The sequence below is a fragment of the Heterodontus francisci genome, chromosome 1, assembly GCF_036365525.1.
Source record: "Heterodontus francisci isolate sHetFra1 chromosome 1, sHetFra1.hap1, whole genome shotgun sequence".
Classification (NCBI taxonomy): domain Eukaryota; kingdom Metazoa; phylum Chordata; class Chondrichthyes; order Heterodontiformes; family Heterodontidae; genus Heterodontus; species Heterodontus francisci.
Genome location: NC_090371.1, coordinates 62,084,567 through 62,099,429, shown reverse-complemented (window position 1 = coordinate 62,099,429; position 14,863 = coordinate 62,084,567). Strand labels below are relative to the sequence as shown.

The window sequence follows — 14,863 nt, the reverse complement described above, 5'->3', positions numbered from 1 at the left end:
ATGAACACTCGAGCATATCTGTCACTTTAAGTCTCCCTAGTAGATAGTTTAGAGGAGGCGAAGCAGGAACAGCAGAAAAATATTGGTTTACATTGTTTGAAGGCTTAGGAGATGGACTTTGAGGAACCACCTGTATATCACATACCTGGACCTCAGTGTGCAAGGGATAGGGATTCAATTTCAGACCTGGAATCAGTCCTGCCATCACAGAGCAACATGCATGGAAGTAAAACTGATCAAATATCACTCATATCAGCCACTACATATTTCACTGCAACACTGAGAAAGCAGATATTCTCTTCAACTACACATCTGCATATATTAAATTCAACAGCAGCCTGCAGCACCAGCCTTCACCCATTTGTAGGCTGTCTGTTCCATTTTGTCAACAGTAAGGGTCAATAATCAGTGTGCAACCTCAGCAAAGAAATTGTAAATTAGTGCCCATTTTCTGGGATGAACTAAGAAGATACATATATGAATGCACAAACATATTGAAATGATGGACAGGTAAAGACCAGCTGATCCATCTAGACTCTTCCATATCTTCATTTTGCAACTGGCTATCATGACTCCCATTGATTCTGCCCCCCACCCCACCCCCTGTAGCAATGTAATCTCCTGGGAGCAGCAAAAAAAAGGATAAACCTAGACCAACTTTAGAGATAACAGTACAATTCATCAATGGTAACTGAACATCATCTACTGGAGTAAAGTAATATCTAAAACCTCTGCTGTATCCTGGGAGCCGACCTTAATCTGCTGTGAGTAATCATTCAACAACCTTTAATGTCCTTCTGATAATGAACATTGCTGAAAAAGATTTTACTATTGCTACAATTGTCTACTGTATTTTTCTCCAGTGATTTTTAGATGTTCTGATACCAGTTTGTATTAACTTTAGCTAAGTGCAATACCCATCTCTGTTCTCCTGAGAACTGTTTTCTTTAAGTCTATAAAAGTAGTTTTGTTTCAATCTGATTTTCCCATGCACATGACCAGTTAGCCACTTTGGTTTTGTTCTATGCTTGGCCTTTTTTTGGTTCTTGGAGAAGACATAGATTTTGTTTGCATTAGAATAGTTTACTTCTGTGCCAGCAATTTCCCACCAATAAGGTTGCCCAGTTTACCTGGTTTCAAGCCAGCTTTATGAATCAAGTGGGTTTGAAATCTTGGAACTAACATGTTATGTATTGTTACATTATTCGTAAAGGGCGAGGAACTAATTAGCTAGGGACTAGTTGTTATGTGTAAGTGTGTTCCAGGGTGCCACATTCACTGCTGCCCTGGTGTCAGTGTGACGCATAACACTGCACTGGCCTAAACGAGTGTTTACCAAGCAGCATGGAAAGCTGTATGGAATAAACAAAGAGCTCCAGCATTTCTAAATCTTAAGTGTGATTATTTCTAACTTATGGGAACCAGAAGATGTAACATAACACTAAATTGTTGACAACCCTGGTTTGCTGATTAAGTTGAAACTAGTAATATTCACTAGTCACTGCTAGCCAAGTGTTCCCCCACTTAGAAGTCTACATCAGGGTCACTATTAAAACTAAAATCAAGTGCCTGATTACCCCTAATTCTTCACTAACATGTTATATTAGGAATCAAACATTTAAGATATCTATGAATCGAACAGCTGCCTTACCCTCAATACTAGATCACTGACCACTGGACAAATGTACGAGTGGGAAAATAAGATCCCGTGTTTTTCAGGTATTTCCTTATTCAAGAATTCAAAATGACAGGTTGATTCCTGGAAGGCATGGGCCAACTGCTCACAAATGTTTGAAACAGAAATTTCACAGTTTTCTTCTGAAGTTGCTTTTTTGAATAGAGTCAAACGAGCTTTACTTTGATTAGGACCACACACTGGGGTATATTTTATCTATTGGTAGGCCAACTCGTGAAGGCTGTTCTGTTTCTTTTTCCTTGTACTTACTAAGACTTTGGACATCAAAGCACTAACTACATGTCAAGGGCCAGTTAGCACTTAGATAGTGGGTTCTTTTTTGAGGGTAGTAGCTTTGAGGGAAGTACTGCACAAAGAACAGCTAGGCGTTGCGCAAACGACTACTGGCAACACCTATGCAGTCATATTCAGCTGGCCTCAGACACCGGAAACATCAGAGGAATGTATGATGGCATGAAGAGAGCTCTTGGGCCAACCATCAAGAAGATCGCCCCCCTCAAATCTAAATCGGGGGACATAATCACTGACCAATGCAAACAAATGGACCGCTGGGTTGAGCACTACCTAGAACTGTACTCCAGGGAGAATGTTGTCACTGAGACTGCCCTCAATGCAGCCCAGCCTCTACCAGTCATGGATGAGCTGGACATACAGCCAACCAAATCGGAACTCAGTGATGCCATTGATTCTCTAGCCAGCGGAGAAGCCCCTGGGAAGGACAGCATTACCCCTGAAATAATCAAGAGTGCCAAGCCTGCTATACTCTCAGCACTACGTGAACTGCTATGCCTGTGCTGGGACGAGGGAGCAGTACCCCAGGACATGCGCGATGCCAATATCATCACCCTCTATAAAAACAAAGGTGACCGCGGTGACTGCAACAACTACTGTGGAATCTCCCTGCTCAGCATAGTGGGGAAAGTCTTTGCTCGAGTCGCTCTGAACAGGCTCCAGAAGCTGGCCGAGCGCGTCTACCCTGAGGCACAGTGTGGCTTTCATGCAGCGAGATCGACCATTGACATGCTGTTCTCCCTTCGTCAGATACAGGAGAAATGCCGTGAACAACAGATGCCCCTCTACATTGCTTTCATTGATCTCACCAACGCCTTTGACCTCGTCAGCAGACGTGGTCTCTTCAGACTACTAGAAAAGATTGAATGCCCACCAAAGCTACTAAGTATCATCACCTCATTCCATGACATTATGAAAGGCACAATTCAACATGGTGGCTCCTCATCAGAGCCCTTTCCTATCCTGAGTGGTGTGAAACAGGGCTGTGTTCTCGCACCCACACTTTTTGGGATTTTCTTCTCCCTGCTGCTTTCACATGCGTTCAAATCCTCTGAAGAAGGAATTTTCCTCCACACAAGATCAGGGGGCAGGTTGTTCAACCTTGCCCGTCTAAGAGTGAAGTCCAAAGTACGGAAAGTCCTCATCAGAGAACTCCTCTTTGCTGACGATGCTGCTTTAACATCTCACACTGAAGAGTGCCTGCAGAGTCTCATCGACAGGTTTGCGGCTGCCTGCAATGAATTTGGCCTAACCATCAGCCTCAAGAAAACGAACATCATGGGGCAGGACGTCAGAAATGCTCCATCCATCAATATTGGCGACCACGCTCTGGAAGTGGTTCAAGAGTTCACCTACCTAGGCTCAACTATCACCAGTAACCTGTCTCTAGATGCAGAAATCAACAAGCGCATGGGTAAGGCTTCCACTGCTATGTCCAGACTGGCCAAGAGAGTGTGGGAAAATGGCGCACTGACACGGAACACAAAAGTCCGAGTGTATCAGGCCTGTGTCCTCAGTACCTTGCTCTATGGCAGCGAGGCCTGGACAACGTATGCCAGCCAAGAGCGACGTCTCAATTCATTCCATCTTCGCTGCCTCCGGAGAATACTTGGCATCAGGTGGCAGGACTATATCTCCAACACAGAAGTCCTTGAAGCGGCCAACACCCCCAGCTTATACACACTACTGAGTCAGCGGCGCTTGAGATGGCTTGGCCATGTGAGCCGCATGGAAGATGACAGGATCCCCAAAGATCTCGCCACTGGTATCAGACCCACCGGCCGTCCATGTCTCCGCTATAAAGACGTCTGCAAACGCGACATGAAATCGTGTGACATTGATCACAAGTCGTGGGAGTCAGTTGCCAGCATTCGCCAGAGCTGGCGGGCAGCTATAAAGACAGGGCTAAATTGTGGCGAGTCGAAGAGACTTAGTAGTTGGCAGGAAAAAAGACAGAGGCGCAAGGGGAGAGCCAACTGTGCAACAGCCCCGACAAACAAATTTCTCTGCAGCACCTGTGGAAGAGCCTGTCACTCCAGAATTGGCCTTTATAGCCACTCCAGGCGCTGCTTCACAAATCACTGACCACCTCCAGGCGCGTATCCATTGTCTCTCGAGATAAGGAGGCCCAAAAGAAAAGAAAGAAAGTAGCATGGCATTACATTGCAAGTGAACATCTGTACATATCTGGTCTGTTTGGTGATCAGCAGCAGACTGAGGATAAGACTCAGTCACATGGTATGTTACATCATTTCCTCTCTCGCAAGGTATACTGAAAATGTAACCACAACCACTTAAAGGTGTACTACAACAGAGGTTGCCAGTTTACCATCCAATCCTACTGGTGGGAGGTTATATCTGTGTTGAGTGTGGGGCCTCACTGTTCTCTCACCAGCAAGATATGTGTCCATCTGGCAACCCACTGCATCTTGCTGGTTCTGGGCTGGCCCAATATGAGGCAGCCCTGAGACCAACCCAGCTGAGAGGAAGGTATGTCTGGGGGAGGGTATGATTGTGGAGGGAGGGGATGCTCAAGGAGGCAGCCCATAGGATTCTCACTTCTGCTTCTCGTCATGCTAGAAGATCATTTTAAACTTACCTTTTTGGTACTCCCTACTGTATCTCCCAGTTCTCTCTTAAAATTACAATTGGTGTTCTGTTTATGTCATAGGACCTTGACTTATATATTACATAAGAGCCTATGACCTGAAACAGACGGTCACTCCAACCACCAAGAAATAAGCTCCTTTGAGGATGTACATAGGGCAATGAAACATTTTTGAACCATTCCTGCCCCATTTATGCAGGACAGCCGAAGTTCAAATCTAATCTATCATCTGATCTGAGAGCACCTAATGCTTTCAAAAATAGAAATGTTTCATTTTTCAGCACTAGCGCTGCTTTCTAATGAGCCCAAGACAGCAATTTTATGGAGAAAAAAAAGTTTATTTTTACAAATTTTTTTTTGTCCTCTAAAGTGAAGGATATTAGTGTTAAAGAATGAAACAAACTTCAATTTCTGGCATCCAGTTTAGCATGAAAAGCTTCTAGTTCAGGTACAGAGCAATGATCTCATGACCAAGCGTCAACAGTAGGTTTTAACCTCAGAAGCTTGCTCTATCACATCTCAGTGACACATTTAACTCAGGTCATCCTTGTGAGTAACTCTGAGTAACTTACTGTCGATTGTTATGAATTATCAGTGGTTTTGTGCTTTCTCCCATTAGGAATTAAGTCCCTGAAACTAATTTAATGTCATAACCTTATGGATGAGCAAAAGTGAAAAATAAATTCAACCCATTTATGAATTTGAACCCCAGTCCTGAGATTAAAGAATAGCTGTTCATATTTTTGAAATAATCTTAAGGTTTTATTGTGTAATATATAGCAGAAAGAACTTGAATTTATAAAGTACCTTTCGTGACCTCAGGATATCCCATATTCTTCACAGCCAATGAAGTCATCTTCAGGAGTAATAATATAAGGTATCAATAGAAATATAAGGCAGTTTGATCAATGATTTGGTATAGAAATAGAACAACAGATGTTAAATTGTTTGTGTTTTTTCCAGACTGTAGGATGTGACTATGAAATAGAATCCAATGCAGTTGAAGATCAATGTGGCGTGTGCCACGGGAATGGCTCTTCCTGTCAGACAGTAAAGAAGACATTTGAAGAGAGTGAAGGATTAGGTAAGAATTTTATCAACAAACTAATTTCTTGGTTTACTAGCCTGTAATAACCGTGAGAATGTTGACAGGTTCCTGAGTACCCTGTGTCCTGACAACCTCCCCCCATGTGCCAGACCTTCTCACACCAGCTTGGATGATACCTTTCCTGCCTGTACTTGTTGCAGGTGACCAAAGTGCTATGTACTTGTTATTATGTCCTACATTACAGCAGTGACTACACTTCAAAAGTACTTTGTTGGCTATAAAATGCTTTGCGATGTTCTGAGGTTGTGAAAGGCACAATATAAATGAATTGCTTTCATTATTGTCATCCCCTGCAAATGTGTCAAACTGCTTCTGCTGAATGAAGAATCATATCAAAAGAGACCCATACATAATTTTCAGTTTATCCTCATGACGATGCATTGAGTTCATGCCTTATTTGAAACCTGCATACAAATGTACCCTGTTATACCTTGGCACTTCCCCAGATGCCACTGAATTTTTTCCTTATATGTTCCCGGGTATAGTGAACCTGGAAGGTTGTGTTCACTCACATAGCAACCTCCAACCTGCTTTGTGGATTTTACAGATGGGTGCCCTTCACTACAGAAAAGCCATTTGTTTTCATTGACCTTCCTGCAGTAACACCTCCAACATTCATTACTGAATTAAGGACTCTTTAGTGCCACCCTTAGTAAGCACTTGATACTTCCAAATTAGTTGCTGCCTTCTGCTGAAAATTTGCAGGCAACTTCTCACAGTTACACTACAGATGTCTTGTTTGAGCAGACAGTTTAATGTACTTGTTACTGCCTGCAAAAAACATGGAATATCACAACTGTGTCCTGCTAGAACATGCTTGCCAAACGTCACATTTTAAGCTGGCAGTCAACACATGGGTGTTAGTTTATCAGCAGTTCACAGGAGAAATTAGCTTTATTCAATCAGATTGATGGTTGTCAATCTGAGCAAATCAGATTTTTTGCAAAATTGGACTGCAGGTTGTCAGAACCAATCAGATCACTGTAGGGCAGGGCTGGAGTCTGCCAGAACTTTCTCTTGCTGTTTGGTACTCACAAGTTTGAACCAGAAATGTTTTAAGATAAGGTGATGGTTTCTGAGATTCACGAGTACATTGTTATTCGATATTTGTTCCCAAAGAAGTAATTTTTGTGAATAGATTGCTAAAGTACAGCTTTTAGCATCTTTTCCCGAAAGGAACTTTATGGGACAAGCCACTGTTGTTGTTTAATGCAATGGTTTACTTTCCTCAAGACCTGCTTTCTTGAGATAATGAGGTTGTTTTTGGTGTCAATGCATTAACTGGTTTAATTTGAGCATTTCTATCATTGCTCTTGTGGAATTGCCAGAATTTAGATATAAAATCAAGAGTGGGGCTGAGGTTTGTTTAATTAAATTAAATACACTGAGATTCTTATATTTAATATTACACAATGCCTGGATTTTATTTTGGCAATGGGGCTCGCGATGTCCAGAAAAAGCAATGCTGAGAACCTCACGTTGCCTCTTCCATAGAAGACCCGCCGAATCTTGTGCCAATTAAGCACTTAAGTGGATGGCGGCGGGCGATGCTTCCACAAGATTAAGGACTCCAGCGATGGAAGTCTCACCCTCTTGAGAGCTGCTGGCCAATTAGAGGCTGGCTTCTCTCTCACTGAGCAGTGCCACTGAGAGGCAGTGGCTGCTGCCAGTGGAGCACCTACCCGAGGCCCAGGAGCAGCGCTGGACCCAGGCCACAGGTAGGTCAGGGCGGGAGGGGTCTCGTGGGGTGAGGGTCGTGGGGGAGGGGGTGTAGGGGGGGTCGTTAGCAAGGGCAGGGGGGACGACTCTCAGCGGGCCCCCCAGTTCCTGATCACAGGTCCCTTGTTCAGGCACTAAGTGCCTTTTAATGAGGGACACCCCTCCCCGCCCCCTGGAGCTGGGAAGCAGCCTGCATGGTTTTTTGTGCTGTACTTCCCGTGTGGCAACAGGGCCACCCGCTGCACAGCAAATTGTAGCAGCAGCAGGATGAGGCTATTAATTTGGCATTAATTGCCCAGTTGAGGGCCTCAATTGGCAGTGGGGTGAGAAGGCTGTTCACAGGTCTTGCTGCCCCAGACTTAATTTTGACGGACTCCCCACCTCCAAAGCTGCCGCAGGGAAGAGCATAAAACTTCCCCCAGATTGTGACTTTGTGCAATAGTGTCAAACAGTGAGAGTGAGTTGACAGCCTGTTTTACATCTCTCCCAATTATTAATTCTATTACCTTCATTTGGAAGAGTTGCAAAATGGCTGCTAATTCACTTTCACCCATTTTACACTATTGCACAAAGTCATGATGAACCCTGATGTATGATGTAGAACATTGACTTGTTTATGGATGATTTGCAAAACCAGCCACTGTTCCATAACTCAGAAAGTTGCTTTCAGTTTATTTTTGTGTGCACTGTGGAAATCCTGTTGCTACTAGGAGAAAGGACACATCATTCATGTTCGAGCAGTTATATTCAGGAGGAAATTTAGTTTAGTTTAGAGATACAGCACTGAAACAGGCCTTCGGCCCACCGAGTCTGTGCCGACCATCCACCACCCATTTTATACTAATCCTACACTAATTCCACATTACTACCACATCCCCACCTGTCCCTATATTTCCTGTAGAAAGAGGCCATAATAATCAATGAAACACAATAAATTGCAAACCTCAGAATGCAGGAAATCAGTTGGGTGCATGGAGAGTTTACAATTCAATTCCTCTCCTGTGCTTCTACAAACTACATTTTTATGCATTTTCATTTTATTTTTATTTTCAGTACAAAAGAGCAATATAAGCTAGATATTATGTTTGATGATAACAGCATATGACTGCTGGTGGGGGAGTTGCATTACTGGCTAAGGAGAATATCACAGCTGCACTGCGGGAGGACACCTCGGAGGGGTCGTGCAGCGAGGCAATATGGGTGCAGCTAAGGAATAGGAAAGGTGCAGTCACGATGTTGAGGGTTTACTACAGGCCTCCCAACAGCCAGCGGGAGGTAGAGAAGCAGATATGTAGACAGATTTTGGAAAGATGTAAAGGTAACAGGGTTGTAGTGGTGGGTGATTTTAACTTCCCCTATATTGACTGGGACTCACTTAGTGCTAGGGGCTTGGATGGGGCAGAATTTGGAAGGAGCATCCAGGAGGGCTTCTTGAAACAATACGTAGATAGTCCAACTGGACATTTTATTGGGGAATGAGCCCGGCCAGGTGGTCGAAGTTTCAGTAGGGGAGCATTTCGGGAACAGTGACCATAATTCCATAAGTTTTAAGGGACTAAGAACAAAGAACAAAGAAAATTACAGCACAGGAACAGGCCCTTCGGCCCTCCAAGCCTATGCCGATCCAGATCCTCTATCTAAACCTGTCGCCTATTTTCTAAGGGTCTGTATTTCTTTACTTCCTGCCCATTCATGTATCTGTCTAGATACATCTTAAAAGACGCTATCGTGCCCGCGTCTACCACCTCCGCTGGCAACGCGTTCCAGGCACCCACCACCCTCTGCGTAAAGAACTTTCCACGCATATCCCCCCTAAACTTTTCCCCTTTCACTTTGAACTCGTGTCCCCTAGTAATTGAATCCCCCACTCTGGGAAAAAGCTTCTTGCTATCCAACCTGTCTATACCTCTCATGATTTTGTACACCTCAATCAGGTCCCCCCTCAACCTCCGTCTTTCTAATGAAAATAATCCTAATCTACTCAACCTCTCTTCATAACTAGCACCCTCCATACCAGGCAACATCCTGGTGAACCTCCTCTCCACCCTCTCCAAAGCATCCACAACATTTTGGTAATGTGGCGACCAGAACTGCACGCAGTATTCCAAATGTGGCCGAACCAAAGTCCTATACAACTGTAACATGACCTGCCAACTCTTGTACTCAATACCCCGTCCGATGAAGGAAAGCATGCCGTATGCCTTCTTGACCACTCTATTGACCTGCGTTGCCACCTTCAGGGAACAATGGACCTGAACACCCAAATCTCTCTGTACATCAATTTTCCCCAGGACTTTTCCATTTACTGTATAGTTTACTAGTGGATAAGGAGAAGAGTAGTCCTCGGGTGAAGTTGCTAAATTGGGGGAAGGCTAATTATAACAATATTAGGCAGGAACTGAAGAATTTAGATTGGGGGCGGCTATTTGAGGGTAAATCAACATCTGACATGTGGGAGTCTTTCAAACGTCAGTTGATTAGAATCTAGGACCAGCATGTTCCTGTGAGGAAGAAGGATAGGTTTGGCAAGTTTTGGGAAGCTTGGATAACGCGGAATATTGTGAGCCTTGTCAAAAAGAAAAAGGAAGCATTCGTAAGGGCTGGAAGGCTAGGAACAGACGAATCCCTCGAGGAATATAAAGACAGTAGGAAGGAACTTAAGCAAGGAGTCAGGAGGGCTAAAAGGGGTTATGAAAAGTCATTGGCAAACAGGATTAAGGAAAATCCCAAGGCTTTTTATACGCATATAAAGAGCAAGAGGGTAACCAGAGAAAGGGTTGGCCCACTCATGGACAGAGAAGGGAATCGATGTGTGGAACCAGAGGAAATGGGCGAGGTACTAAATGAGTACTTTGCATCAGTATTCACCAAGGAGAAGGACTTGGTGGATGATGAGCCTAGGGAAGGGAGTATAGATTGTCTCAGTCATCTCATTATCAAAAAGGAGGAGGTGTTGGGTATCTTGCAAAGCATTAAGGTAGATAAGTCCCCAGGGCCTGATGGGATCTACCCCAGAATCCTGAGGGAGGCAAGGGAAGAAATTGCTGGGGCCTTGACAGAAATCTTTGCATCCTCATTGGCTGCAGGTGAGGTCCCAGAGGACTGGAGAATAGCCGATGTTGTTCCTTTGTTTAAGAAGGGTAGCAAGGATAATCCAGGAAATGATAGGCCGGTGAGCCTGACGTCAGCGGTAGGGAAATTATTAGAGAGGATTCTTCGGGACAGGATTTACTCCCATTTGGAAACAAACGAACTTATTAGCAAGAGGCAGCATGGTTTTGTGACGGGGAGGTGGTGTCTCACTAATTTGATTGAGTTTTTTGAGGAAGTGACAAAGATGATTGATGAAGGAAGGGCAGTGGATGTTATCTATATGGACTTCAGTAAAGCCTTTGACAAGGTCCCTCATGGCAGACTGGTACAAAAGGTGAAGTCACACGGGATCAGAGGTGAGCTGGCAAGATGGATACAGAACTGGCTCAGTCATAGAAGACAGAGGATAGCAGTGGAAGGGTGCTTTTCTGAATGAAGGGATGTGACTAGTGGTGTTCCACAGGGATCAGTGCTGGGACCTTTGCTGTTTGTCGTTTTTATAAATGATTTGGAGGAAAATGTAGCTGGTCTGATCAGTAAGTTTGTGGATGACACAAAGGTTGGTGGAGTTGCGGATAGTGATGAGGATTGTCAGAGGATACAGCAGGATATAGATCGATTGGAGACTTGGGCGGAGAAATGGCAGATGGAGTTTAATCCGGACAAATGTGAGGTAATGCATTTTGGAAGGTCTAATGCAGGTGGGAAGTATACAGTAAATGGCAGAACCCTTAGGAGTATTGACAGGCAGAGAGATCTGGGCGTACAGGTCCACAGGTCACTGAAAGTGGCAACGCAGGTGGATAAGGTAGTCAAGAAGGCATACAGCATGCTTGCCTTCATCGGTCGGGGCATAGAGTATAAAAATTGGCAAGTCATGCTGCAACTGTACAGAACTTTAGTGAGGCCACACTTAGAATATTGTGTGCAATTCTGTTCGCCACACTACCAGAAGGATGTGGAGGCTTTGGAGAGGGTACAGAAGAGGTTTACCAGGATGTTGCCTGGTCTGGAGGGCATTAGCTATGAGGAGAGGTTGGATAAACTCGGATCGTTTTCATAGGAACGACGGAGGTGGAGGGGTGACATGATCGAGGTTTGCAAAGTTATAAGCGGCATGGACAGAGTGGATAGTCAGAAGTTTTTTCCCAGGGTGGAAGAGTCAGTTCCTAGGGGACATAGGTTTAAGGTGAGAGGGGCAAAGTTTAGAGGGGATGTGCGAGGCAAGTTCTTTACACAGAGGGTGGTGAGTGCCTGGAACTTGTTGCCGGGGGAGGTGGTGGAAGCAGGTACCATAGAGACGTTTAAGAGGCATCTTGACAAATACATGAATAGGATGGGAATAGAGGGATACGGACCCCGGAAGTGCAGAAGGTTTTAGTTTAGGCAGGCATCAAGATCGGCGCAGGCTTGGAGGGCCGAATGGCCTGTTCCTGTGCTGTACTGTTCTTTGTTCTTTGTTCTTTGACTGCTTGACACATTCATTCGACATTCCTCCATCCACTATTTTAACATAAGATATTTATGTGCCTTTTTTATAGTTTACTCTAAAGGTCTATTGTGACTCTTACAGTAACGATTATTTTCATAATTTAAAATATCTGTATACTTCCAAGACCATTTTTTGTGTCTAGAAAGGGACAATTAAAGTAGGTCAAAATGTTTGAAAATGTACTAAACATACTTTTCAGGATGGAGGCTAGTCCCATATTCCCTCTAGAAATAAATCATGCATCTTTAGCACTAACATCACTTTTCAGCAATCCACGACTGCTACATACTATGCTTCTGTTTACTTTGAGTTTTACCCCTGCAATGACAGTGATAAAATGTTTTATATCCGTACAACTTAAATATAGCAAGCCTGTGTCCCACTGGACTCATGGTCTAATTGTAGTCTTCATGTGTCTCCCAAATCATATGGGATTTTTTTTTGAGGTAATTTTATGGAAGTAATTTTAACCTCCAAAAATAAGTGGGTTTGTGTCAGGTGGGAAGTTAAAATGTTGAAAATGTAAAATAGGAGCCCAACCCACTTCGAACCCACCCACCTTCGGTTTTAACCAAAGTGGGACAAGTGGTAGGCAAACAACTCACTCCCAGGAGGCAGGTCAGTCGTGGAAATCTTTTAAGACTCTGCGTGCCTTTATTTTTAAAGTGTTTCTATTTTAAACCCATGTTTCCCAGGCTTCGGGAAACCTGACAGGTAAAAGGAGGCAATAACGGCTGGATCCATCTTGCAAGTGCCTTTACAGCATTCCTGTGGGCCATGTGGAGCAGGAGTGTTTCCTGTCAGCCCAATAAGCTAGCCTGTAAATTCCACCTGCATTTCGCTGCACAGTGTGTTGGTGATGTCAGTGATTGGTCCCTTCCTGGAGGCCCAGCCTGATTGACAGCTGGGCCTTCAGTCGGGCAAGGTGCAAGCCACTGCCGGGTCATAGCAGCAGTCTGTGCCAGGAACTGGTCGCAGGTCAGATGGGGGTGGTGGGATGGGAATTCAATCAAATGTCGGGGGAGTGGGAAGATGAATGGAGAGAGGGGGGAGATGAATGGGAAGGATCAAGTGTGGGCGGGCGGGGGGGTGGTCGACTGCGATTGGTGTGTGAGGGGGGAGCAACCGGAGAGGGGTGTGATTGGGGAGGAAGGGGTTCAGTCAGTTGGGGGGCTGCCGATTCCAGAGAGATGGGGTCGTCAGGGCCTGAGGTTAAAGGCAGAAAGCTTTGTGGCAGAGGGATCATTGCCTGGTGTGGTGGGAGATCGGGGCCTGCTGATGGGCCAGGGTAATCAGGGCCTGATTGGGACCTGGCGCTAAGTGGGGCGAGATCAGGGCCTGGTGAGGTGGGAGAAGGTTGGAGGTCTCGGGAGGAAGGCCATTTGGGGGAGCGGTGTGGGGTGCAATTGCAGATGCTCCTTCAGCAGGCATCTGGATCCAGGGGGTTCGTGTGAAGGCACTTACCTCCTGTGTCCATGAATTCTTCATCTTGAGGAAACTGCCAGGGTACTTGATGCTCGGGAAACCCAGTTGACAGCAGTAAAGGTTTGATAGCAGAAGGACAGTGACAATCACAGCCTCATTATCATACTTAAAGTTGCAAACCACCTCCTTGGATCAGGTTGCCTGCCGCCTGCCCACCTACTAGCTTCAGTTAAAGATGGAAATGGGCGGGTTGGAGGCAGGTTGGTTCAGGAAACAGAATTCTGACAATTAACCACCCCAGCCCTGTTTTTCTCAGTTAAAATACAGCCCATAGAGTACAAAAACACAGAAGTTATTTTCAACCTTTATAAATCGCTGGTCCATCCTCCACTGGATGTCCACTTCTGGGCACCATATTTTGGGAAGGATGTGAAGGCCTTGGAGAGGGTGCAGTGGTGATCAACTAGAATTGTACCAGGGATGAGGGACTTCAATTACCTGGAGAGACGAGAGAAGCTGCGATTGTTCACCTCTGAGCAGAGAAGATGAAGAGAAAATTTCATCGAGGTATTCAAAATTGAGGTGTTTTGATGTCCACTGGTGGGAGGATTAGTAACTAAACGACACAGATTTAAGATAATTGGCAAAAGAACCAGAAAGGAGATGCAGACAATTTTTTTCACAACGCGAGTTGTTATGATCTGGAATGCGTAGTCTGAAAATGTAGCAGAAACAGCTTCAATAGTAACTTTCAAAAGGGAATTCATTATAGACTTGAAAAGGAAAAAATTAGAGGGTTCTGTGGAAAGAGTGGGAGAGTGAGCCTAGTTGAATAACTCGGTCAAAGAGCAGGTACAGGCACAATGAGCCAAATGACCTCCTTCTGTACTGTCTATGGGGGAAATCTTACCACCTTAGTCCCTGTTGCAATGGTGGGACCATTTTCGGGTTTGGAACCCGACTCTCTGCTCAACACTTGCTCTAAACCAGAGCAAAGCAATTCACATCCTGCCTCTGACATCCCTAAGCAGAAGAACATCGGAAATAGGAGCAGCAGTGGGCCATTCGGCCACTTGAGCCTGCTCCACCATTCAATAAGCTCATGCTTATCTGATTGTGGCTGTAACTCCACTTTCTTGCCTACCCCCCCCACAACCCTGGACTCCCTTGTAGATCAAAAATTTGTCTAACTCAGCCTTGAATATATTCAATGACACAGCCTCCACTGTTCTCTGGGGAAGAGAATTCTAAAGATTAATGACCCTCTGAGAGAAGAAATTCCTTCTCATCTCCGTCTTAAATGAGAGACCCCTTATTTTGAAATGGTGCCCCCAGTTCTAGATTCCGCTACGAGAGGAAACATTCTGTCAGCATCTACCCTGTCAAGCCCCCTCAGAATCTTATATGTTTCAATAAGATCACCTCTCATTC

General features: G+C 44.8%; 1 protein-coding gene across 1 annotated transcript in view; it reads left to right on the top strand.

Moving 5' to 3' along the window:
• LOC137369758 (A disintegrin and metalloproteinase with thrombospondin motifs 12-like) overlaps nt 1-14,863 on the top strand; it is a 780,536-nt gene that overhangs the window by 554,278 nt on the left and 211,395 nt on the right. Inside the window, exon 14 of the mRNA XM_068031165.1 lies at nt 5,559-5,679. Within this exon, the coding sequence (XP_067887266.1) occupies nt 5,559-5,679 (121 nt within the window). The remainder of the gene's footprint in view (nt 1-5,558; nt 5,680-14,863) is intronic.